The following is a 27,291-nucleotide window of genomic DNA, read 5'->3' as shown; positions in this document are numbered from 1 at the left end:
AGGTGTGCAGTGTTTATAGGTGTGCAGTGTTTATAGCTGTGCAGTGTTTATAGCTGTGCAGTGTTTATAGGTGTGCAGTGTTTATAGGTGTAGTGTTTATAGGTGTCCAGTGTTTATAGCTGTGCAGTTTCAGGCTCCCATCACAGGGATTTTCCTTGCCTCTATACATTAGAAGCTCATCGGTTGCTTCAATCGTACATTCTTGCCAATGTTGTCCCTGCTGTGGGATGCTTTATATGATTATTTTTCTTGTTTATTTTCAGACTAATCTCTACAGTGACCAGAGTCTATGATGGGCACGAATTGGCTGTCTAATTGAGCTGATGTACATGAAAAAATTGGTTTCATAAAAATCAATAATTATTTTCATAATTGTTAAGCGTTAAGATTTACTTTTTAAATGTATGTGTATGTGTGTGGGCCTGTGTGATTTTATATGCACCACAGGTGCCTGAAAAGGCCAGAAGAGGGCATTAAATCCCCTGGAGCTGGAGGCACAGGTTGCAGAGGACCTGACCAGGGTGCAGGGAAGAGCAGGAAGTGCGATTGCCATTGAGGGGCACCCCAGTAGCTGGTACTTAACTGTTTGAAGGGAAGTGTTCTTAAGTAACTTGTGATATCAGTCTCTACTGTTGTGGTCTTCATTAAGCCTGCCGGCAAGAAAAAGATCACCAAAGCCGAGCGACTGCGGCTGCTGCAGGAGGAGGAAGAGAAACGCCTGAAGGAGGAAGGTACGCATGCCGTGGCAAATGCCGCGCTGGTTACATAGCCTGAACCGTAGCCAGAGGTTGACAGCGACGCAACCACTCAGCATTTTCAACAGGCTTTAATTTTAGAATGAAATTTTATGTAGCGTGTACTCAGAAAGATCTATCAGTACACAATCAGATTGCGCACAGTCTGATCCGAGCGTGCACGGAAGCCGTGCTGCCAGAGTTCAGGACTCGGGAAAGTCCAGGCTCTGACAACCCGCTCATCTTTTGATGTTTTGCCCCACACAATATTTGGCTTATTTCAATTTAAAAAAAAAAAAAAATCATTGCTTCTCAGAGATTCATACCCAGCTGATCAGTCCATACCTTTGTTTGGTGATTTTGTCAAGGCTGTCATAAAGTGTTTATAATTCACTAATGAAAACAGGGACATTGGTGCTGATCGTGTGGTAAGAATTCCGAACCTAATATTATTAAAGATGAGAAAGTACACGTAACAGCCTTGTAAACAGAGGCTTTTCTATCCCACCCTGTCCTGCAGCCACTTCTAAACAACCACTCAGAGGCTTAATATTAATGACAAACTGTTTGGCCTATAGCTAAGGCTTATTACTAACTAGCTCTTACATTTAAATTAACCCATTTCTTTTCATCTGTTTATTGCCATGTGGCCATGGCTTTTACATGTCTGCTGGCATCTTGTTTCTTGGGCAACTGGCTTGCGTCTCCCTCCTCTCCTCTTCCTTCTCTCTGTATTCAGTTTGCTTTCCTGCCTAGATTTATTCTGCCTTGCTATAGACCAAAGCCTCTTTTATTATCAACCAATGAGAGCAACATATATTTACAGCGTACAGAAGGGTTATCCCACAGCACAGCCTAACTTTTTAAAATCCTGTTCTTTTTAAGATTTATGTTATTCATTTTTTATTCTTTGTATGTGTATGTTTGATGCACAAGGGAGTTCAGGTGCCCACAGGGGCAGAGGTGTCAGATTCCTCTGGAACTGGTTACAGCAGTTACCAGTGAGCTGCATGATGTGGATGCTAAGAACCAAGCTTGGGTCTATGCCAGGACAATATGGGCTCTTAACTCCTGACCCCAACTTCTTGGTGTTTAACAATATCCATTTGCCCATCAAACTAGTAATCCCATTCATTAAAATGAAACACTGATAAAAAAAAAACATTGGCTGATTAAATACTGTAGAGTAATTTTTTGTAGTCTGAGTGCTCCTGATGGTCAGGGATATTAAAATTCAGTATCTGCAGGTTTCTGTTCAGGTGTTTAAGCTACTCTATTGACTTCTGTAGATAACAAAGCACATTCTTTCATTGTCTAAGTTTCTAGAGTTGTCTGTTGGTTGAGGGCACTGGTACTTGGCCGTGCATGTGGAAAGCAGAGGACAATGGTGGGAGTGCTTCCTCCCACACGGGCATCTGGGAATCAGACTTGGGTCAGCAGGTGGCCTGGGAGCAAGTGCCTTCGCCATCTGAGCCATCTTGCCGACCTTTATCTGTCCTTTTTAAATGACTGAAAAATATAATATTAGGATTTAAATCTTGGGCTTATCTCATATCCTTGAATGTGTATTTCAAAATTTTGTTTTAGATATACTTATGTGTATGAGCATTTGCCTGCATGTATGTCTGTGTACTACATGCATGCAGTGGCTGAGGAGTTCAGAAGAAGACGCTGGATCCCTTGGAGCTGGAGTTAGAGTAGGTTGTGAGCTGCAGTGTGTGTTGGGAACTGAAGCCAGGTCCTCTGCAAGAGCAGCCAGTGCCCTAACCACTGAGCCGCCTTGCTAGCATTGATAGTTCATATTTTATTATAAGTAGTGAGAGCAGGAGCTCAAGGTAATAGCTTTCTGACAGTGTTGACATCAGTTACAACGATGGAGCTGCTACATGGCTTAAAATCATTGAACTGCTCTAGTTTTATCTCTGTGTGTACGTTTGTGTGTGTGTGTGTACGTGCACGTGCGTGTGTGTGCACACAGGTGCATGCGTGCTAGCCAGTGTACTTTTGGAGGTCAGAGAACCACTTGCAGTACTCAGTTCTCTCCTTCCACAGCGTGGATTTCAGGTATTGAACTTGGGTGGCTTGGCTGCAAGAACCTTTACCCAGTGAGCAATCTCACCACTATCAACTTAAAATTTTGTCTTTTAGATTTATTTTTATTTCACGTGTTTGAGTGTTTTGTTTGCACATATGTCTGTGCACCATGTGTGTGACGTGCCCCTGGAGGCAAGAATAGGGCATCAGATGTGCTGGAACTGGGTTACCATTGTGGACCTCCTTGTTTGGGAAACTGAGTCATGTTCCCTTTTCTATGGATCTTCGTTTCTAGTGGATAGTCATTGCCTGCAGCCCTGCTCTCCCAGGGCATTTTCATGCGAAGATAAACATGTCTGACTCGGGAATTTCCTGATGACTGGACAGTGAACCATTTTCTCATTCCGCCACAGAGTGAGGCTGTGGCACCATAAAAGGTTACAGTCTGTGTTGGAAATACTCGAAATCCAAAACATGCCAAGTGGTGGTGGCCTTTAGTTCCAGCACTTGGGAGGCAGAGGCAGGCGGATCTTTGTGAGTTCAAGGCCAGCCTGGTCTACAGAGTGCGTTTCAGAACAGTTTCCAAAGCTACAAAGAAACCCTGTCTCGAAACACAGCAACAACAAAGAATCTCAGACTGTGGCTGAATATCTGCAGTTAATTCTTGATTTCTTTTTGGCTGTTCAGAGGAGGCTAGACTGAAATCTGAGAAAGAAGAACAGGAAAGGCAGGAAATACTGCGGATTGAGAGGGAGAAGTGGCGTCGACTGGAAGAGAAAGTAAGTTTGAGTGACAGGGCGGCCATGCTGACGCCCGCCCGAGTCTGTAGCAATGTCCAGGGTAGCGCTGTAGCCGTCTGCAGCAACGCCCAGCCCAGCCGTGGGTGTGGGCCTCGCCGCACACACATTTTCAGTTGAGGGCACAAAGGTCACTGATTTAACAAAACAAAACAAAACAAAACCAGGGTCTCTCTTTGCCATTCTGGTGTCTGGAACTCTCTGTGTAGACCAGGCTGGCCTCACACTCACAGAGATTCGTCTGCCTCTGCCTCTCAGGTGCTGGGCTTAGAGGCGTGTGTCGCCATGCCTGGCTGCTATGTTTGCGGTTTAAAAAATCTCTTAGCATCAAGCTCAACGTAAGACACCTGTTAGTTTTTTTTTTTTTTTTTGTCAATTCTTTGTTTAAATGCTGAACTTTGTCATTCCAAAGAAGTATTTGATTTATATCCTTGACCTGTTGTGTTTAGTTCATACATTTCTGGGACCATAGCTACCAAAACCCTCAGTTATAGAGACAGTTTCTCAGGACACCATTGCCTTTGGTGTGCACAGCAGTTCTCAACGCCTTCTTCCCATTCTGTCACACAAAGTGTAAACTATCTGCTTCTTAGGGGGAGGATCCAGGAGACTCAATTCTGCTCTCTGTCAGGATGGTCTTGTGTGCAGCGGCCTCTCCCTCTCACAGCCCCAGCCCCCAAGCTAGCGCAGCTTGAAGCCCGTTGCCTTGATTCCTGCTGAGACACCTGAGACTGTACCGTGCACTGTAGGGGCAAGGGCTCGTTCCCAGAGCTGGTTCTCAGATCCCAGCGGCCCTCAAACATCTGAGATCCCACTTTGAAGCTACGGCTTCAGTCTGTCTCAGTGTTAGCAGTTTTAGTCCATTTGGGAACTATATATTCATCCACGCGGGTTTTAAATGCTCCTTGTGGAATGTAAAGCGAACGGGAAAGCAATCACTGTAGCCCTCCTTCTGCGGCAGGACCTTGAGAGGAGAAACGAAGAATTTGAAGAGCTTACTTTGCTAGAGGACTGTTTTCCTGAGGCAGAGAAACTGAAGCGGGAATCCAGAGCACTGTCCCAGGTGAGGCTGTTTCCTTCTGGGACCGTGAGGGAACTGCAGTCTGGGGCCGCGAGGGAACTGCAGTCTGGGGCCATGAGGGAACTGCAGTCTGGGGCCATGAGGGAACTGCAGTCTGGGGCCATGAGGGAACTGCAGTCTGGTACTCACTTTTTTTTTTTTTTTCAAGACAGGGTTTCTCTGTGTAACAGCTCTGGCTGTCCTAGAACTCACTTTGTAAACTAGGCTGGCCTCGAACTCACTGAGAAGAAAATGTGGGGTGGTGGAATGGCTCAGTGGTTAACCCTGTGCAAGAGAACAAGTTTAGCTCCCAGCATCCGCCATTCAGGGTGACAACCACCCCTCATTCCGCCTCCAGGGGATCTGATGCCCTCTTCTGGGCTCTGCAGGCACTGCACACACAGAAATAAATACAAATCTAAAAACTTCTCATTTGACACATACATTGTTCAGCTCAGCTATTTGTCACTAAAGGGACACGCGGAATGTATGGTTCCTCTCACTGACCACTTGTTGGGAACCCATGTGCGCTCATTGTATTGTGCGTCAGTGCAGCCTGCTTCACGGCTGTTTGTTAGCTGAAAGGTGTGGAAACTGATCAGGCAGCTCTTTCAGCATGGCTCCCACGTTTCCAGCTGTGACACCTTTGTGTCCGTCCCTCAGCCGTGACCCTGGATGTTACTACTGCCGCTGTTCAGGGGCCATCACCTGAGTCCCTGGCAGGTGGGAAGCTTGAGTGATCTGGGTTTGTGCTCTGTCCCTGTCCTCTCACAAAAGCGCTGAGATGGCCCTGATGAGTGGTCCACACCCTCAGCAGCCCAGGACAGCACAGCCCTACTTCCTGTCATGGGTGCAATGACTGAGCCTAGAGAGGAGGCCAAAGCCAGACTAGGCCAGACACTGGGCCCTTCATCATGCTGAGACTGCAGAAGGCAGTCTGGAGGGATGGACACTGCCGCTCCAGTGACATCACACTTCACAAGGAGGTTATTCCTTATTGCTGACACGGAGAAAGACCAGGCCAGCCCACCACCCCTCCGCCAAGGCCAGGCTCTTCAATTTCATAAAGACCAGATGGGAAGAATCCACAGGAAAAAAGTTTGAAGCTGGCAGAGGCTAGCTCATGAAATTCTTGTCGTTACAGAATACCTGTGCACTGAAAATCAAAACTGAGGCAAGCTGAGGCTGCATCCATGCACTGAGCAAAATAGTGTGGAGGTTAACCCTGGGAGCAGCTCTGGCTAGATCCTGAGGCCAGCAGCCAGCTAGGTGGAGAAGGCTGGGACCCAATGGCTGGTGGATTTAAAGTTGTTCCCTGGGCCTCGTGACCATGGTAAATGGTATCTAGTGACGTCATTGGCTTCTGTTCTCTCCACTTGTTGGTTCTGAGGCTGTGCAGTTTGGTGAATGGGGTTTTGATGTGTTCTCTGCACAGATAAGCTGTGTGTGGCCTTACTGACTTTGCCATGGTTCTGCTTGGGGACAGTCTGCCAGACCGGAATCCAAGCTCCAGGCGCTCTCTGAGGCGTCAGATCTTCAGGCAGAGGCTACCCCCACGTCCATGTTATTTTCTGTTTTCTGGCCACATCTGGCAACTGTGGGCAAATGTTCTGGATTAGGAGTCTTAGCTGAGTTTGACCAGATTTTTGGTCCAGGAATACAGCAGGGAAGTCTCTTGTGTCTGAGTGTGTCAAGGCAGAAACAGAACTGGCTTTAGTGGACCAAGAATGTTCATGTAAAGACATCTCCAGCATCTGAGTGAGTGAGATGGGGAAAGGAAGTCTAGGTGAGAATTCCAGACAGCAGGCAGTCATGGCCCCATCTGCAGGCTAGAAGTCCGTCTCTCGGAGGCTCTTCTAGGTGGTTTATGTTGATGGTGTAACATTGGGGCCTCACCCAGGCTCTTTCCGTGCTATGACGGGGCCTGTAACGCTGCGGTTTGTGCCGCCTGTCTGAATTGGTAAGAATCTGAGGTGTGGATTGGGTCTAACACTACATTTGAAGCTCTAGCCAGTTGCATCTGTTGTATTTTCAATAACATGCATTCATGACTAAGGAAATGGGTGAGTCTTAAATGGGAAAAATAAACTGAGATTGTAACAGCCACCATGAGGAAGTGGCTTTGGGTAAAATTGATTGCTTGCTGGAGATAGTGCAAAAAGTATCTAAAAATACCATGGAAACGCTGTGATGAGCTGTAACGTAGCATGCTGGCTCTGAAAGCGGGTGAGTTACTTGAGCAGTTGAGTCCTTGGATCAGTGGTGGTGGTGTCTGCGTGTGCCTTGGTTGAACTCAAACAGCAGTGGGTAGCCGTCAGCGCACACTGCTTCTGCTGCTGGTGGCCCTGCCCTGACGTCAGCACCTCAGTGGAAAGAACAGCTATGGGGAAAACTGCTTTGTTATTTTGGAACCTAACTAGAGGAGGGGATTTACATCTGTGGAGAAAGTCTCCCTTTATGTAAGTTCTTTTCTTTCTGCACCAGTGAGGGAGAAGTCAGCCACTGGAGGCTTACACAGGGGAGACTGCAAAGCCCGGGTCTGCATGTGTAACCAGCCTCAGCCTTGACTGCTTGGCTGGTTTGCACCAGGACTGTGCCAGGTTCTCTTCCCTGGCAGATGATTGTAACCAGACGTGAAATTGGATACACGGACATGGGGCAGTGATCAGGGAGGTCAGTCAGGAAGGGCAAGGTGGGTGGATGAACGGATAGATGGATGGACAGGTGGGCGAGTGGATGGACAGATGGAAAGACGGACAGACGGGTGGATGGGTGAGGGAATACAGAGGAGATAGTTTGGAGGGCGGTGTTTGAACAGAAGATGGTTTGCAGCAAGGTAGGTATGGCGAAATTCATATTCTCTGTGTCTGTCTGTCTCTGCTCCAATTTGTGATGCCCCTGCCTCAGCATCGCAAGTACTGCCATTCCACCAGCTTCGCTGCTGTCTTAGTTCATTTGCAGAGGTTGCTCGCAGCTGAGTCTCTCTGTCTTCAGAGAGACAAAGAATTCAGAAGCCTCGTCTTGTGCTGACAAATTGCAGTGTTTGGTGTCTTTTCTGAACTCCCTCAGAGACAGGCTGTGTTCAAAAACAATTCTAGCCAATGTTAATAAACTAAGTGACCATCAAACTGAGGTGGAACTTCCTGTTGTATCTTTAGTAGACTGTCCAGGGTGCGCTGTGCAGTGGGTGCTGGAGACTGTCCAGGGTGCGCTGTGCAGTGAGGTGGGTGCTGGAGACTGTCCAGGGTGCGCTGTGCAGTGGGTGCTGGAGACTGTTCAGGGTGTGCTGTGCAGTGGGTGCTGGAGACTGTTCAGGGTGCTCTGTGCAGTGGGTGCTAGAGACTCTCCAGGGTACACTGTGCAGTAAGGTGGGTGCTGGAGACTGTTCAGGGTGTGCTGTGCAATGGGTGCTGGAGACTGTTCAGGGTGCTCTGTGCAGTGGGTGCTGGATACTCTCCAGGGTACACTGTGCAGTAAGGTGGGTGCTGGAGATTTACAAACACCTTGCTCCTCACACTGACCTTGTGTATCGGAGAAGGCCAGTATGACAGGGTAAGAGGGGCCTGAGCAGTAGGAAGCATGCATTCTCTTTACTGATGGAAGGTAGGGGAAGCTGTTCTGAAGAGGAGTGTTGGCCTCTGTTTGCACTGTCCACGTGAGTCTTTTCTCCTGGTTACAGTCACTGGGAAGCAGTGACCAGCGACTGGGTAGATAGTGTAGAAGGCTCTAGTAGATTCAGGGTCATAGAACAATGTCCCGAGGGCCATGAAGGAGCAAATGTGGCACACGGTGGCGTAGGTGGAGAAACGACAGAGCAGAGGCACTACCAGGCGCTGTGAAGGAAAGGCTCTTCCCCCGCTCACTCTCTCAGGTAACTGACAGGCCGATGGGGCACCTCACAGTTAGCACTGGAGCCAGGCTCATGGCTTGCTGGATACCAGTAAACCGCTGGTGAGCACCTTGGCTCTGTGTGGAACAGGACAGACACCACTGTGTCTGCTGGACTGCTGGACACGGGAGGGACCTTGCTGTGGTGAGAAGTTATGTTTCCAGAGATCCTGAGGCTGCTGAAGAAATAGAAACAATTATCAAAAGTCTTCTCCCCCCCCCCAAAAAAAACCAGGACCAGATGGTTTCAGGTCATAATTCTGCAAGATTTTTAAAGAAGAAATAATACCAATACTCCTCAAATTGTTCCACACAATAGAAACAGAAGGAGCATTGCCAAACTCTTTTTATGAAGCTACAATTACCCTGATACCCAAACCACATAAAGACATTTCTAAATAAAGAAAGAAAATTACAGACGAATTTCACTAATGAACATTGATGCAAAAATACTACATAAAATACTGGCAAATCAAATCCAACAACACATCAGAACCATCATCCACCATGATAAAGTCGGCTTCATTCCAGAAATGCAGGGATGGTTCAACATATGAAAATCTGTCAACATAATCCACCATATAAACAAACTGAGAAACAAACACCACATGATCATCTCATTAGATGCTGAAAAAGCTTTTGACAAAATACAACATCCCTTCAAGATAAAGGTCATGGAGAAAGCAGGGATACAGGAACATACCTAAACATAATTAAGGCAATATACAGCAAGCCAACATCAAACTAAATGGAGGGAAACTCCCAGCAATCCCACTGAAATCAGGAACAAGACAAGGTTTTCCACTCTCTCCATATCTATGCAATATAGTTCTTGAGGATACAAATCAGAAAACAAGTCAAACTCTATTTGCTGATGATATGATAGTTTACATAAGTGACCCCAAAAATTCTACCAAGGAACTTCTACAACTCATAAACACTTTCAGTAATGTAGCAGGATACAAGATTAACTAAAAAAAAAATTAGTAGCCCTCCTATACACAGATGATAAATGGGCTGAGAAAGAAATCAGAGAAATATCACCCTTTACAATAGCCACAAATAGCATAAAATATGTTGGAGTAACTCTAACCAAGCAAATGGAAGATTTGTATGACAAGAACTTTAAATTTTGAAGAAAGAAATTGAAGAAGACACCAGAAAATGGAAAGATCTCCCATGCTCTTGGGTAGGTAGAATTAACATAGTAAAAGTGGCAATCTTACCAAAAGCAATGTACAGATTCAATGCAATGCCCATCAAAATCCCAGCAAAATTCTTCACAGACCTCAAAAAAACATTACTCAACTTCATATGGAAAAGCAAAAAAACCCAGGATAGCGAAAACAATCCTGTACAATAAAAGAACTTCTGGAGGCATCACAATCCCTGACTTCAAACTCTACTACAGAGCTACAGTACTGAAATCAGGTATTGGCATAAGAATAGACAGGAGGACCAATGGAACCAAATAGAAGACCTGGATAATAATCCACACTCTTTTGAACACCTGATTTTTGACAAGATGCAAAAAATATAAAATGGAGAAGGTAAAGCATATTTGACAAATGGTTCTGGCATAACTGGATATTAACATGTAGAAGAATGAAATAGACCCATATCTACCACCATGCACAAAACTCAAGTCCAAATGAATCAAAGACCTCAACATAAAGCCACAATGAACCTCATAGAAGAGAAAGTGGGAAGTACACTTGAACGCATTGGCACAGGAGACCACTTCCTAAATAGAACCCCAGCAGCACAGACATTGAGAGAAACAATTAATAAATGGGACCTTCTGAAACTGAAAAGCTTCTATAAAGCAAAGGACACAGTCAACAAGACAAAACAACAGCCTATGGAATGGGAAAAGATCTTCACTAACCCCACATCAGACAGAGGTCTGATCTCCAAAATATACAAGGAACTCAAGAAGTTGTTCAGCAAAAGAAGACATAATCCAATAAAAAAAATGGAGAACAGACCTAAACAGAGAACTCTCAACAGAGGAATCTAAAATGTCTGAAAGACACTTAAGGAAATGCTCAACATCCTTAGTCATCAGAGAAATGCAGAGAATTCTGATGGACTGGTGTGTTACACTCTTTAATCACAGCTTCAGGGGGAACTGCGTGAGGTCGAGGCCAGTCTGGTCTACATGGGGAGTCCATGCCATTCAGGGCTACAGAGTGAGACTCCATCTCAAAACAGGAAGTGCGTTTGTGTTGAGCGAAGGGAGGATCTGGTGATTTTAGGTGGTTTCATTGGTCGGTTCTATATTTTATATCAAATTACTGGCTAACATCATCCATAGATTTTGTATAAATTGTGGTTATTAGATTGTGGCTTCAGACTTCCAAAAAGGCGGCTAGGGGCTGGTGGGATGTTCAGGGGATAAACATGCACACCACCAAGCCTGATGACCTGGGTTCATTCCCTACGGCCCACGTGGAGGAAGGAGCTAACTGGTGCCCTGTATTTTGTCCTCTGCCCTCCGCATGCACACAGTGGTGTAGACATGTTCCCTTCCCCCAGTAAAAACCATATTTTTGTTTGTCTTGTTTTTTTGAGACAGTGTCTTTCTGTGTAGCTCTCTCTACCCTGGAACTAGCTCTGTAGACCTGGCTGGCCTCAACCTCATAGAGATCTGCCTGCTTCTTAGCGCTGGGATTAAAGGTGTATGCTACCACCACCCAGCTAAAACCACAGCTTTTAAGAGTTGATTTCCTCTTTGGTTGTATCTTCATGAGTGTGACCCTCACACGCTTTTATCCCCAGTGGAAGCACTACCTCAAGTGTGATGGGAGCCCTGACCCTTCGATTGCTCAGGAGATGAACACTTTCATTAGCTTGTGGGAAGAGGAGACGAATGAGACCTTCGAGCAAGTGATTGAGAAAAGCAAACTGGTGCTGTCTGTAAGTACCCCAGGCTGCCCAGCTCTAGACGGTACGCCTGAGTGCTGTCTGTAAGTACCCCAGGCTGCCCAGCTCTAGACGGTACGCCTGAGTGCTGTCTGTAAGTACCCCAGGCTGCCCAGCTCTAGATGGTACGCCTGAGTGCTGTCTGTAATACCCCAGGCTGCCCAGCTCTAGACAGTATGCCTGAGTGCAAGTGGAGACTTTAAATTCCTACCCAGCATCTGTTGCTGTGGTTTGGCTTTTAAGTGCTCCCCAAAGGCCTGTGGTGTTCTCTGCTGAGTTGCCAGGATTTTTAGGAGTGGGTTCTAGTGGAAGGAAATGAGTTCGTAAGAGTGTGTTCTTGAAGGGATGGTGGGATGTCCCAGGCTTGGCACTCCTCTGCCCCACCCCCACCATTGTTTTTTAAGGCTGGGCTAATGGCTCTCCCCTGTGATAGTTTGTCCCTGTCGTTGTGTCTTGCTGAGATTTACTGTTAACATGATTGACAGTATCCTGACTTCTGTGACTGCAGATAAGACGCATAGACTCATCTAAGAAAACACTGGGGGAGAGTTAATGACTTGAACTATTTTGTTTCATTAAAAGAAAAAACAGGTGAGATCCTTTAGGCCACAGGAAAACTCTGGAAGCCATTGGAATCCCAGATGGACACTGTCTATCCAAATCCCCAGTGGCTCCATTTCCTTAGAGGCCATCACAGCCTAAAGCCATGATGGGAATGAGTGGGCTGGTGTGGCTGGGAGTCTCGGGCTGGGAATGACAGGAGAATGCACTCCGCAGAAGGTCAGAAAATATGTTTGGGTCCCTTTTAGCTTATACGTATACACTGAGCCTCCTTAATTATAGACAAATGGGGGGTTACACCAAAAGATTACACAGGCACACAGAGCATGAAGAATGGAAAGACAGAAGAGCAGCCCACCAGTGATGGCAGGGCAGGCCGGAACCTGGGCAGGGATGTCTGAAGCCGGCCCAGAGTAGGAGGAAGACGGCATTTAAAAAAGCAATGTTGACAGTCACCCAGAACTGGAAGATAGACATCCTCTAATTCATGGGGCCTAGCAATCTCTAAGAAAAGATATAGACTTAGGACATTTCTGACACCCTACACACCTAACCTGTATGAAACCCCCTCACACACACCAAATGTATATGGAACACACACACCATTTTTTACCTTTTGACACCCAACTGGGTGTCTGCAATTTGATGCTGACACTAATTACCCAGAGTTAGCATAGTCCCTGTGTATAAGGTTTAATTCACTAGCCGTGCATGCCTTCCATCCATCCCCAAGGTCACCTCTACTTCTGAACCAGCTCTAAGTAGGGCTCCCCTAACTCCCTTGGATGGGACACTCTATCAATGGTTCACCAACACAGGGAACCGGTGCTTGGATCCAGCACCGGCAGCCAGATGAAGAAATACACAGGATACAATATGCGGGCAAGGTTGAAATGACTTCCTGAGCTCTCTGGATGTCTGCATGCTAAGCCTGATGTGTTCACCAACTAGAAGGTGAACCCCGCTACCTTTAAGCGGGGTGTTGACAGGGTGAGATCATCCCTCAAGGCCGAGGAGCACAGTGAGCGCCTCCACCCCACGTACCCTCCTGTGCCCCGAGAGTCACCGCACTGGCGCACACTCAAATGCAGCTGAAGGTGGGTCCTTATTAAAAACAAAAGCAGTTTCTTCTACCCCAGCCCTGAGGAAAATCCAGTCTTGTTCAGTAACAACAGAAGACAGATTGAGATGCCAGCTTGGTCTTGGGTATGAGGAACAGCATTCCTCAGAGCTGGGTACTGAGAGCATTGTGCCCACAGGGTTGGAAACGTACACCAGAATTCTCTGGAAGAAATGCTTTCTTTATCTGTGTTCCTAAATTAAAATACAGAAGACAGGAAAGAATTTCTCTTCTTGATCTGAAAGTGGTGGGCCATTTTCCAGGTGAGTGATGGAATATTCTTTACGTTTCAGTTGATCAAGAAGCTGAAGTTAATTTTACTGGAGACGCCGTCCTGTGATCTAGGAGACAAGATGGTTGCGCAGCATCAAGGGTCGATTCTGCGGCTGCAGGAGCTCCTCAGTCAGAAGGTGGACGTGGCCACAGAGCTGCTTCTCCGAGTACGGGTAGTATTTCTCTGACGGCACTAACTTTAGCAGGCTGTGGTATCCTACTATGCACCATGGTCTGTTAATGTTCCTAAGAATCTTAAAATACACTCCAGGACAATTAACGAAATGAAAGACCCATGCTTATGTGATTTACCGACCATTAGTAATTTGTTTCCCAAGGAAACAAGACATTATTAGCCAAAAGCTCATTTTCCCTATATTTGCCAAAGTTGACTGAATTCATTAAGAAAAAATCTTCACAAAGTAGTAAGTGGTATCTACTATAGGTAAACCAGTTGATATAGACTATAGCAAGTAATGCCCTAATTTCATAAGTAATATAGAAGCATATAAGTAAAAGAACAGTACCATGAGGCCCTTATATACCCTATGTGAACTAGGATTTTTCAGCTTTATTTAGCTAATTTATGGATAAAAATAAAAATATAAATGTTTGGTAACATCTCCTTTGTCTCCCTTTTCCCCTTACACCTTTCAGAAGTGTGTGTGTAGGAAGGAGCTGAGGGCCTGCTTTCCTGCTGCCCGGCTCCCGGTCGCCTGGCTAGCTTATTCCCCAAAATAACAACACACAAACTGTATTCATTTAAACACTGCCTGGCCCATTATATCTAGCCTCTTCTTGGCTAACTCTAATATCTTGCTTAACCCATATTTAGTAATCTGTGTAGCACCACGAGGTGGTGTCTTACCGGAAAAGATTCAGCATGTCTGATCTGGCGGCTTGCTCCATGGCGTCTTGGGTTGGAGAATCATGGCAACTAACTCACTTCCTTTCTTCCCAGCATTCTGCTCTGTCTACTCCACCCACCTAAGGGCTGGCCTATCAAATGGGCCAAGGCAGTTTCTTTATTAAGCAATGAAATCAACACAAAAGGAAGACCCTCCCACATCATGTGTGTGTTATACATTTCTTCCCCAAATATCTTAGTAGCAATGATAAGTAATTGTAAGCTAGTATACTTCATAAAACTCAGCATTTCATAATTCTGATATCTGGCCCTTAGTCTAAAGTTCCAATGAATGTTTTATAATTTTTAATTCTGTTGCATTTTTTGAAGAATCGCCAGAACACAGTCTGCAAGCACACACTGCACATTCATCAGAACACAGTCTGCGGGCACACACTGCACAGTCATCAGAACACAGTCTGTGGGCACACACTGCACAGTCATCAGAACACAGTCTATGGGCACACACTGCACAGTCATCAAAACACAGTCTTCAAGCACGCACTGTACAGTCATCAGAACACAGTCTGTGGGCACACACTGTACATTCATCAGAACACAGTCTGCGGGCACACACTGTACATTCATCAGAACACAGTCTGCGGGCACACACTGCACAGTCATCAGAACACAGTCTGCGGGCACACACTGCACAGTCATCAGAACACAGTCTGCGGGCATACGTTGCTTCAGCCATTTTGTCTTCTGGTTCTTTTGGTTTAGAAGAGTCAGCCAGAGGGTCAGCCTTGTTGGGATGTGGTCTAAGTTTAAACAGTCCTTCAGAGAGAGCTGTGCAGAGGCTTACTGTTTCTATTTTAATAAATAAATCAACCTGAAAACCAGAAAAGCAAAGCAGCCAAGCCGCTAGAGAAGTCTCACCTCTCCCAAGGCTGGGCGACTGCAGACTAAGCAGACAGCCCCTCTTATTTCATGTTCTCTCTAGTGCTGGGATTAAAGCTGCAGGCCACCATCATCTGGATTTATTTCTCCATTGATCTTGTGTAGCCCAGGGTGGCCTTGAACTCAGAGATCGATCTGACTCTGTCTCCCAGTGCTGGGACTAAAGGTGTGTGCCACCAGTGCCTGACCTCTTGTGGCTTTAGCTTTGCCTCTGGCCTTCAGGCAAGCTTTATTTATTAAAATACAGATGAAATGCCGCTACAGAGCTGAACTTACCCTGTAGCATGCACATCACATTCTTGATCTACTGTGTGTTGTAGGACAGATGGCGCGAGGGACGGTGTAGGGTTGTTGGTGCCTGTGATGTTTATTCTGTAAGGGAAAGCAGACATGGCACCTTTCATCTTATTTTATATAATGTACATTTGCAGAGGAGATGCTGGTAAAAGTCAGATGTTAGTGCACCAGAAAGAACCAGGGAAACTGGTGGTGCAGTGCAGTGGTACAGCATCGCTGGCATGCTCAGCACCACACAGGCATGGAAAGAAATACCAGGATACAAAAGCGAAGGGAGAATGCCTGACTCCAGTCTGGCTGGGTATGTGTGCATTTGCACATATGTGTGCCTGCCATGTGTATGCGTGCATTTGCACACACATGTGCCTGTTCAATCAGAACCCCAAGGTTGACAGCAGGACCATGCTTGCCTGCTCCCCACCTTGTATGCTGAGGCAGGAACTCTCAACTGATCCCAGACCTCGCAATAGAGCTGGTCTAGTTAGCCAACTTCCTCTAGGAATTCCTATCTCTGTCTTTCCTGGATGACGATACAGGAAGCCACCAGGCATCAGCAGAAGTCCGGGGGACCCCACCTTTAGTGCTTATTCACAGCAGTCACTTTAACCACTGAGCCATCCCCTTGACCTCCCAAGTTTTTTTTTTTCAGAAAAATTCTTTGCTGTTTTGATTTAAACTTACTTTTATCCAGATTATTCTTGTAGCAATACAAGGAGCCCAATATACCAGTGACCGTGTGACCGTCCTGCACTGTGTGACTGTATGCTTCTCTCTTACAGGAAGCTAGTACCTTAGCAGATCTGGACAGTGGGAACATGGAAAAAATCATCCAAGACGAGAATGTCACCCTGTACGTGTGGGCAAACCTAAAGAAGAACCCCAGGTACTGCCCACCCACACCCCACAGGCACGGCATTTAGTAGGGTGGCCCAGGTACTCCCCACCCACACCCCACAGGCACGGCGTTTAGTAGGGTGGCTTGAAGTTTAAGCATGGATTGCCACAGGAGTCATCCCCGTGTCTGGTGCAAACATGTTACAGTGAGTGCCATCCCGTGTCTGGTGCAGACATGTTACAGTGAGTGCCATCCCGTGTCTGGTGCAGACATGTTACAGTGAGTGCCATCCCGTGTCTGGTGCAGACATGTTACAGTGAGTGCCATCCCGTGTCTGGTGCAGACATGTTACAGTGAGTGCCATCCTGTGTCTGGTGCAGACATGTTACAGTGAATGCCATCCCGTGTCTGGTGCAGACATGGTACAGTGAATGCCATCCCGTGTCTGGTGCAGACATGTTACAGTAAATGCCATCCCGTGTCTGGTGCAGACATGTTACAGTGAATGCCATCCCGTGTCTGGTGCAGACATGTTACAGTGAATGTCATCCCCGTGTCTGGTGCAGACATGTTACAGTGAATGCCCTGTCTCCACATGCGGGCCACACGAGTGGTGCGCATGCATACATGCATTAAAATAACTTTCGTGTACATAAAAATAAATCAACTATTTTAAGAAATGAGGAACTCCCTTTCCACCTTCACCCCCTGCCAAAGCTGGCCTGGAACTGGTGGTCCTCCTGCCTCAGCGTCCCCGGTGCTGGGTCGCAGGTGTGTGACATCAGGCCTGGCTTTGAGTTTCATTTTTGATGTTTCATAAAAGGAGCGAACAAAATATTTCCCAAGTTGTATTTTCTACAAAATGTTGTGGTTTCTGTCGACTTCAAGGCAACATGTCAGTGTAGAATGCCACACAGAGACTCATGAAGGACACCCATCTGTAGAAGAGGCAAAGGTGGCGGGCTTTCCTGCGTAAGAAAGAAATAGTGGGGACAGTAAGGTTTGGCTTTATTCTCATAATAGCAGGAGAGGACTGCAAGGATTAATTCAATGCCAGACTGACTGAATGCCCAATATCAAAAATGTGGCAGGCACTGAGAGAAGTCTAGAGTGGGGTGGATTTTAGAGTCATCAGTGAAAACCATTGTTTTCAGTGTCATAGATTCTTCCGGGAGGGTCACATGGAGCCTCTTAGAGTTCATACAGGGAGGCCTCTTCCTCCTCCTCACCAGGAAAACCAGAGCACAAACTGATACCCTGGGAGTACAAACGAAAGTGAAACCATAGATTGTCAGAGCTGGGGTGGAGCTCGGAGAGGCTCCTAGGGAGAGACCGAGGGCTGCTGGCACCCAAGGGAGTGCTCTGAGGAGCACTGGGTCCCAGTGCTCCAGGTAAATCAAGTACGCCCGGGACACAAAAGGAGTGGCTACATAGTGTGCTGTGAGGCCCTGGCCTTCTCTGGCTCATCCTCTTCCTCTCCTTCAATTAATCACTGCCAGGTATCGAAGTGTGAAATTCTCTGGAACACAAATTGGATTTGAAATCCCAAAGATACTAGCTACAAGTGATGTCGCCCTTCGGCTCCTACACACTCGCTATGATCATGTCACCCCCCTGTTCCCCACCGCCGTCCCTGGGGAAGAACGCGCCCCCATCGTAGAGGAGGAGTTCAGAAAAGAAAAGAGCACAGAGAAGGCCGTCAGCACAGAGAAGGCCCTCAGCACAGAGAAGGCCGTCAGCACAGAGAAGGCCGTCAGCACAGAGAAGGCCGTCAGCACAGAGAAGGAAGCCACCAGCCAAGATGAGGAGGCAGAGTTGAAACAAGACAGAGAGGGCAGCTTGGTCCCAGAGAAGGAGATCATCTCTGAGGCACTAGAGTACAATGAAGTACCAAGGGTAGGACATTGTCTTTCTGTCTGTCTGAGGTGGTATCTGATAACACATTCCAGGCTAGGTAGCCCAAGCTGGCCTCCAACTTACAGCTGTCCTCCTGCCTCCGCCTCTCAAGTGCTGCGATTGCAAGCGTGAGACACTTAACTTGTGCTCTCAACAGAGTCTGTGAGTTGTTTGCTCTGCGTAGTAAGCATTTGCGGCCCCTGGAGGCATTCTCAAGACTTTTCCTGAGCAAATAGAGCTATTCAGAAGCCCCTTTCTTGCCCGCCCTGGTTTCCAGTGTGTCTTTCATCCCTCTGCTCACAGTCAGTGCTTGGAGGAGCAGCTGCTTTGGCCTCCCGTTCTGTATTGTCATGTCCATCAGCTGCTGCAAAGCCGGGAGACCCGGTGCAGGGTGCTTGGACATGTCCCACCTTACAACAAATGCTTGCACACCCTGGAGGGGTTCCGTTTTCTGCCGTTTCCCCAGCATTTGGCTTTCTAAGACTTGTTTTTTGAAACATGGTCTCACTTATGTGTCCCTGGCTGTCTTGGAGCTCACCATGTAGACCAGCCCGGCCTAACACTCACCACTCACAGAGATCTGCCCATCTCTGCAAGCTTGAGTGTTGGAGTAAAGGCGCCAGCTACCAGCCAGGCGATTGATGGAGCCTGAGGTACAGCACCTCTAGAGGGCCTGTCTTCTCTGCTGTGCTATTTGAGCAATTGAGTGGCTACAGGCCTGGGACTGGGGGAAAGGCTCAGCCGGCATATGATAATTTATTTGTATTTTAATAACTCACACTTGCCTGTAGTGCAGAGCTGCGCCACAAGAGGCCAAGGAGTAGGACTCAGTCCCAGGACTCAAGGCCACCCTGGGCTACAGAGATTGACTCTGTCTAAAGAGAACTAGACCTCACACACCAGTGCCCCAGCACTCGGGAGTCACAGCCTTTGAACCCAGCGCTGGGGAGACAGGAGTGATATGGCTGGGCCGAGAGGGGGATGTAAGGCAGGAGGAGAGCTCTTTGCAGTGTGAGGTTCGGTGGAGAGCACTGCAGTCTGAGTCGCTCTGAGGTCGCCCCTTTGATGTCTGAGCCTTGGGAGAGGAAGCTTGACTGCTTTGCTTTTCTGATCTTCAGCTTGAACCCCAGTATCTGTCTCTGGGTTTTAATTATTCGTGCCACAAGCAGAGAAGGTGTTTGCTATGTAAGCATGGTGACCTGACTTCAAATCACAGCACCTGTGAAAACCTCAGAGTGTGACCTCACATACACGTGTGACCCCACCACTGTGGAAGAACAGACAGGGTCCACAGGGCTTGCTGGCCACCATCCCAGGTCAGTGAGAGAGACTCTATCTCTAGAGGATAAGGTAGAGATGGATAGATCAGGACGGCCAGTGTCCCGTGCACACACGTACACACGTGCACACACAGCCAGTGTCCCCGTGCACACACATACACACATGCACACACAGCCAGTGTCCCCCTCTGCCCTGAGTACCTGTGCACACACGTACACACATGCACACACAGCCAGTGTCCCCATGCACACACGTACACACATGCACACACAGCCAGTGTCCCCCTCTGCCCTGATTACCTGTGCACACACATACACACACAGAGACACAGCCAGTGTCCCCCTCTGCCCTGAGTACCTGTGCACACACACGCGTACACACACATGCACATACTATTAAAAATAATCATGCTCCTGCTGTTGACTTGTGGTCATTTTCCAATTGTCAAGATTTTTACACATTTTCTGTTAGAACAACTTTGGACTTGAACAGTTTTTTTCTCTGCTCAAACCCTCTTTCGTTGCTAACAGCCCATTAGAATTTTCAGGGACCCCCAAACCTCAGTGTGAGTACACGAGGCAAGCAGTGTACTGATTTGGAAGGTTTGTTTTCTTTAAGTATGGGAAGCGTTAAGGAATAGACAGTGTGAAATACAAGTATGAATTGACCCTGCAGGGTAAAGTTCATCCCTAAGTCGTTCATGGGGGAAGGAGAGCACAGAATCCTGAAAGTTGACCTCTGACCTCCACACATGTGCCATGGCATGACACATGTGCACACACAAACACACATCTGTACTATTTGCACACAAATAAATATAGAATTTTAAAATGTTGAATTATTTGCTGTACTAAGAGCATGTTGAAAAATCCTGTTTGAAATACAACAGTTGTTTCAAGAAGTTTGAAGACTCTAGAATCTAAAGCAATAGAGACAGTGGGTGTGAGTTGACTCTCAGTGCAGATAATTGTGTTTTGTGTGTGAGTGTGGCAGGAGCATTTGAAAGGCCTGAAGGGAAGAGAACCAGAAAACGGGGCAGGGCCACTGCAGAAGTGAGAAATACTAATGTCCCCCATCTTTACGAATCTGTCAGTTGTCGGGGGGGGGGGGAGATGGTTGCGAGGTCACAATCAGTGAGTCTATACAGTAAAGGGGGGGGGGGGGTTGGACGGTTGTGAGGTCACGACCAGTGAGTCTACACAGTAAGACTCTGTCTAAAAAACAAACTGATAGAAAATTTTCTTTAAGAAATAACTTGTTTGGTTTTGTTTTAGCTCTATGGGTGGTTGCTTTCTTGGAGTTCAGATCTTCTGGTCCTTTCTCCTTCCCAGGGCCAGTGAAGATTGTGTCCGACTCCCTGCAGCTCAGGCATGGCGGCCTGATTTGCTTTACCTGTAGGACAGGAAGCAGTATGTGTGGGTAGGAGGGCATGGGAAATTGTCTCTGAACCCAACACCATTTCAATGTAGATGAAAATTTAAAATACAAGGATATGAGGTTGACTTAGAGTGGCAGGAGCTGCAGCCGTGACGTCACAAGAACAAAGAGCACGCGAGAGGTCTTTACGAGTATCTCTAGCAGTGGGTCTCGCCCTTCCTAGCGCTGTGACCCTCCATACAGTTCCTCACGCCGTGCTGACCCCACCCAGAAAGTTCCTTTTGTTGCTGCTTCATACCTGTGATTCTGTTGCTGTTATGAATCATAGTGTAAACACCTGATATGCAGGCTAGCTGGTATTCAACCCTCGTGAAGGGGTCGTTTGATCCCCAAGGGGTCATGACCCAGGGGTTGAGATTCACTACTCAAGAAGATTTCTGGACTGTGAGCATGTTAGGTGATTTCTCACTCAGTCCCCAGCGGCTTCACCGCGGTGAATATTTAAAGTGAGTCTACGAGTATCTTACACAAGAATTACATCAACTTAAAACTGAAGAACGATAATTAGAGACTACATAATTTGAACCCCAACTTGAATTTGCACAACTAAAGCATTCTGTCTTCTAGCCATGACTCAGTTACGGTGGCCTCATGGGGTCATAGTTGCCATTCTGTAAATTTGTAATTTAGGAAACAGTTTTTGTAGAAGGTTTTAGTTCCAATTGCGTGTGTACCTTTGGGTCTGTGCACATGAGTGCAGTGCCAGGGGAGGCCAGAGGAGAGCGTCGCAGTCCCTGGAGCTGAAGTTAAGTGGCTGTGAGCTGCCCCATTCTGGTTCTGAGAAACAATCCAGGGCTCTTACCCTCTCCGCACCACTTCCAGCCCCTGGATGATTTTCTGTTAAAAGCCCAAACCTACAAATTCACAATAACGCTGAAGGGCCTGTGTGTGGCTAGCCTAAACCTACAAATTCACAATAACGCTGAAGGGCCTGTGTGTGCTAAGACCTCACGTCTGCCCCATTGGTGTTTGATTTGCTCTCTGAACTCAGGAAGATGGAGCTTAGCTTCCTTGGCCACGTGGCCATTGAGGGTGTGGCTAGCTAAGCCTGCCTGCTTTTTGTTACTGTTTGACGCTGCCCTGGGCAGCTTCTGTTTGGCGTGATGCCTGAAGAAACATGAAGACACCAATGGCATCCTGTGAGATGCTCCCGAAGCGCAGCTGAAGAGCCTACTTAGCTTCTCCAGAGCTTGAGGCACAGCTGGGAACCGAGGTAGGGAGAAGTCCCAACCTGACAGCTTCCTAAGTTCTCACCACCCCGAGATGAGGGTGACTTGGGCGAGGCACGTTCCCAGGACGCGGTCTGCTAACGGACCTCCAGCTCGGCAGCACTTCACCTGCAGATGTCCGGAGGCAGAGGCGCCCAGGCAGGATGGGAGTTGGAGCCTTTGATGGGTGGGATCCTGCTCCCTGGTGCCTTGCCCTTTGCCCCACAGAAGGGGACCAGGTTTCTTCTGTTAATGGCTCTAAGAGTTTTAGCAACAAGGGCTGGTCCGTGCCTTCCTCTTCCGCGCCTTTAGACTTCTTTCCTCACCAAACTGGCCATTTTTCAAAGCCTTCAGCTCCCACGCTTTGAATCTACAAACTGAGCCGTGACCACACAGCCTGGACGTTACAGTCTGGAAACGTCATCCGTCAGACAACTTAGTTCAGTACTTTGGGTCCAGCCTCACTCAGATTTTTAGAGACTGGGCAGAGTGAAGCCAGATTCTCTACCTGGATGTAACATAATGGGCTTCTAGCCCACTTCCCAGTGGATTTCCCTCCCCTATGAAGTCCCACACTACGCATACGCTATCTGGAAAACCATACCGGCTCCTCTGTTTCCTAGGTGTTCCGGTCTTCCAAACTCCCACAGAGCAGTCCACTGAGCTCTGTGGACAGATCTCTAGGGCTTCCCGGGCCTACAGTCCCAGGCTGCCCCGTGCCCTTCCCAGCACCTTCTCAAGCTATGAAAACATGGCCAGGTTGCTCCCAGCGACAGCACTGCTCCTTGGTGCCGTCTTCTGTTCCTTTTCTCACTTATCTTTCAAAAATACACGACAGAAGACACTGAAGGAAGGGAGGGTTTGTTCGGGCTCTTAGTCTGACGGGACACAGTGCATCACGGGAGACATGGCAGCAGGAGCCCTGGGCAGCTGGACAGGGACTTCTGCAGTCAGCCTGCAGCGAGATGGATGCTGGTACTCAGCTCCTTTTCTTTCTCTTTCTCGTCGGGTTGAGATTCCAGCACAAGAATGGTGACTCTGTTCAGGGTGGGATCTAGTCAAGCTGACTGAAGATTAGTATACATTTAAAATTAATTCTCTTCCATTAAATGACAGTGTGGGTTTCTTTTCCTTGAGCTCATTAAGAAGTTGACCACTAGAGGGCTCTTAATACCGTCTCTTAATTGATTTTAATGGCTTTTACACATATTTCAGGTGTATTCTAAATTTGTGTGTAGCATAAAATATTTAGAAGGGCCTAACTTGACTATGACATAATTATGAGAATTTTAAAATAATAATTGATTTCAGAACTATTTTATTACCTTGAGAAATAAGCAGATGGATATGGGTCTTTGAGTTGAAAGTTCAAGTTGCAAAGTGTCTCTTTAAGGGACTCTGAACTTTGAGGCCCTGGGTTCAACCCCCAGGCCTTCAAAAAGAAAAACTTACAAGCCTGTATGAGGTTAAGTTTTGTGTGTGTGTGCGTGTGTGTGTGGTACTGGCAACCGAAGCTAAGACTATGTATGTTAGCTTAGTGTTTTCTACTGAATGATCTTAGGAGCTTTGCTTGTTTACTTCTTTGTTGTGTTGTTGTTTGTCTGTATCCAGTGGTTTTGAGACAGGATGTCATGTAGCCCTGTTTTATGCAGTGCTGAGGGTCGAACCCCAGTCCTCCTGCATGCTGGGCAGGCACTTATCCGAGCTGCCTCCCCAGTCCCATTATTGTTTTTAGTGAGCTGACTGGAGGAGCGACAGCAGACATTCTGGATATATGCTGGTGTGTGTACTGAAGAGATTGCATGTGAGGACCAGGAGACGAGGCGTATAGCAAATCAAAACAACACATAGTTTCCCCTGAAATGACAATATTTAGGCTACATGCTAGAAAGTGCTGATGATGAATGGTTTTGCTATTCTTTGGTTTTGGTTTTTGGGAAAGGGTCTTACTCTGGTCTAGCCCTAGCTGGCTTGGAAGTGACTCAGCAGACCAGGCTGGCGTGGAACTCATAGAGTTCCACCTGTCTGTGCCTCCCGAGTGTTGGGATTAAAGGTGTGCACCACCATGGCCTGCCCGGCTGATGATAGATTTTTAATGGGTTAACTTTGTGGGTTTCGAGTTTACTAGATGCAGTGCCACGGCATGCCCATATCGCAGGCTGTTTTGTGGACCGACGTCTTCCTTTCCACTCACTGGATAATTTCCGTGGATGCTGACGCTCACAGCCGCCTGTCCTTTGGTTGCAGATTTCCTACCAGGAGGATGAAAATGCCGAAGCTACCAAATATGAACTGGAGATGCGGTTGCTAAGTGAAGCTGTCTCAGCAGGTATTCCCATCACCCCCGGTGTGTAACGGAGGTGGTGTTCTCAGAAGAGTAACACAAGGCCAAAGTAAAAAGAAATCTTTAAAGCAGAAATCCTTCACCATCCCTCTCCCAAGACAAGCGGGGTTCAATCTTCTGTCTGTTGTCTCTCACTTGCACCTTTTTGGTTTTAATGAAACTGTGGGACCATATCAGATAAAACATTGATGATCACTTTCTTCTACTCAATATTAAGTTATGTCCTTCAGAAAAATATATGTCCTGGACAAGTGATATTCAGCACCGATCCCAGGATACGTTGGTAGCCTGTCTCATTTACTAAAGTAGCTGTATAGTACAACCCGCACCAAGGAGCGCCGCTTCAATCCCTGCAGCTAGTGAAATGATAACTTTCTTCTCTGTACTCAGTGCAGTGCACACTCACAAGCACATGCGTGGACACACGCCCGAGTCCTTCACAGGTTCGCCCAGCAGGTGGCCTACACTGGACACACCTTGGAAAAGGGGCGGTGACCACGTGCCTGCCTTTTGTCTGATGATCTCTGTCCTCTTAGCTCTCACCGCCCCCTCTCAGTGACGTTGAAGGAATCTGTTCTGTAGACTTCCCGGGATATTTGTCCTAACCCTCTGTTTCCTCCTTACATTTCCTAACACTTCACTCTTTGTATTCTTTTATTCAATTATTTCTATATTCTGAGGCAGTGTCTCATATAGCCCAGGCTGGTCTCAAACCCTTTGTAGCTGGGGATGGCCTTAAACTTCTGATCTATCTGGCTCCACCTCCAAAGTGCTGGGCTCACAAGCAAGCTTTATGTGGGGCCAAGGATCGAATCCAAGGCCTTGCGGGTACTAGGCAGCACACTGCCAGCAAGTTACGTGGCTCCTCCATCTTTGAACTATGTCTGTAGTTATACCAAGTAAGGTTTTTCTTCTCCCTAGACCTACGAGGCTCAAGTGGGCTGTGGGGCTTCTGACATTTAGCACCACAGTTCCCTCCGTGGTGATGCCCAGTCAGAGATGTCATCACCATCTGGATTTGAGCACAGCAGTATTTCTGGCTTCTTTTTAGGCCAATAAATTGTAAATTAAATACATTTAAAAGTTAGCTGGGTGGTGGTGGCGCACACCTTTAATCCTAGCACTTGGGAGGCAGAGGCAGGCGGATCTCTGAGTTTGATACCAGCCTGGTTTACAGAGTGAGTTCTGGGACAGCCTGGGCTACACAGTGAAACTCTGTCTCAAAAAAAAAATAATTAAAGAGTGAAGTTTGTTAAACTTTCACAAAGGAGACATGTGGGACCCCTGCCGCGTCCCTTTCAAGGGAGTGATGTCACTACATCCCTGTGTCTTACTGCCTGCCCATTGCCAGCTCTACACGTTCCCACTCTTTCTCCTGCCAAACTCTGTGACACGGTACTAACACTGTGACACCGTACTAACCCTGTGACATCGTACTAACTGTGACACCGTACTAACACTGTGACACCGTACTAACCCTGTGACATGGTACTAACTGTGGCACGGTACTAACACTGTGACATGGTACTAACTGTGACATGGTACTAACCCTGTGACACCATACTAACCCTGTGACATGGTACTAACTGTGGCATGGTACTAAATCTGTGTGGATTTTATGGTTGAAGGAACTTGGACTGGACATATTAGTTAGCTCTGGGGGGAGGGGCAGGGTCACAGTACCTAGCCCTGGCTAGCCCAGTCCTTGCCATGTGGACCCTTCTGCCTGTCCCTCCTGGGAACTGGGACTCGAGGCGAGCACCAACACAGCTGTACCAGTCTGCAGAATCAGGTTTGGCCACCGCTAAGGTGGTATTCGGAGGTGGCTGTCTGGTGGAGAGGTGAGAATGGCCCTGTCCCAGTGACCACTGGTGTCCCTTCTCAGTCCCTGGGTTGTTAGATCACAGGAGCCCACTTCCCTGGCTTTGCTATGAGCTGGGCCTATTTTTGTTGAAAAAACCATTTTTCATTTGATACATTGGCCAAGTTCTACTTTTCCACCATGAACCTTTTCATCCTCCTCCTTCGGAGTTCCAGTCAGGTAATGTCTCATTTTAAGGACTAAGTTTGGTAATTATCAATTTTTGATCAAGCTGTTTTTGTCTTTTATGAAACAGAAAATGTTTTACTAGTAATACAATTGCTATTATATATAACCTTCTACAATGCTAGCATGCACTGCAAACAGAGCCCTTCCTACCCCACTGCACATGTGCGCCCACAGCACACACACCCACGCACACCTGCTCCCCTCACAGCTGACTAGTGAGGCACTCCGAGAACCTTGTGTAAAGTGAAGTGCCCAAAGACAAACCTCCCTTACCAGTCCTGGGATTTTGTTTTCTTTTCCCTCCCGCCACAAAAATGTTCCAGTCTGTTTTGAATTTGCACTATTATGGTTCGTTTAGCACAGCTGCACCTGGTGAAGAATATTGTGGAGCTGCCGGATATCCTTGAAAACGAGGTGGACTTGTTCCATTTCTCAACCCTGGGCGGAGTGTACCACCTGGACATCCTAGCGCTGCCCCCTCAGTACAAGCCAGTGAAGGGCTGGGTGCTGGTGGAGGTACGGAGACGCTGCCCTAGAGATCGCAGTGAAGGGCTGGGTGCTGGTGGAGGTGCAGAGATGCTGCCCTAGAGATCACAGAAATCACAGTGAAGGGCTGGGTGCTGGTGGAGGTGCGGAGACGCTGCCCTAGAGATCGCAGAAACAGTAGAAATCGATTTACTTCATTTCCCATCCTCTCAGCATCTAATGCACGTTGATCCTATTTTTGGAGAAATTCTTACTTAC

At 47.3% G+C, this 27,291-nt stretch overlaps 1 protein-coding gene across 4 annotated transcripts in view; it reads left to right on the top strand.

Annotated features, from left to right (window-relative positions):
- The window catches only part of Dnai7 (dynein axonemal intermediate chain 7), a 42,401-nt gene that overhangs the window by 5,668 nt on the left and 9,442 nt on the right, over positions 1 to 27,291 (top strand). Inside the window, exons 2-10 of one of the 4 annotated variants that reach the window (XM_050164676.1) lie at positions 650 to 731; positions 3,456 to 3,547; positions 4,527 to 4,628; positions 11,295 to 11,432; positions 13,413 to 13,559; positions 16,276 to 16,379; positions 17,831 to 18,227; positions 24,401 to 24,482; positions 26,906 to 27,063. In XM_050164676.1, coding sequence (XP_050020633.1) covers positions 11,349 to 11,432; positions 13,413 to 13,559; positions 16,276 to 16,379; positions 17,831 to 18,227; positions 24,401 to 24,482; positions 26,906 to 27,063 — 972 coding nt within the window. In that variant the 5' untranslated portion in view covers positions 650 to 731; positions 3,456 to 3,547; positions 4,527 to 4,628; positions 11,295 to 11,348. The remainder of the gene's footprint in view (positions 1 to 649; positions 732 to 3,455; positions 3,548 to 4,526; positions 4,629 to 11,294; positions 11,433 to 13,412; positions 13,560 to 16,275; positions 16,380 to 17,830; positions 18,228 to 24,400; positions 24,483 to 26,905; positions 27,064 to 27,291) is intronic. The other 3 variants (XM_050164675.1, XM_050164673.1, XM_050164674.1) reach the window with 3 other exon arrangements.

Source organism: Alexandromys fortis, unplaced genomic scaffold (genome assembly GCF_014885135.2).
Source record: "Alexandromys fortis isolate MF-2015 unplaced genomic scaffold, M_Fortis_MF-2015_v1.1 scaffold_153, whole genome shotgun sequence".
NCBI lineage: Eukaryota > Metazoa > Chordata > Mammalia > Rodentia > Cricetidae > Alexandromys > Alexandromys fortis.
This window is presented reverse-complemented; position numbering and strand designations above follow the sequence as displayed.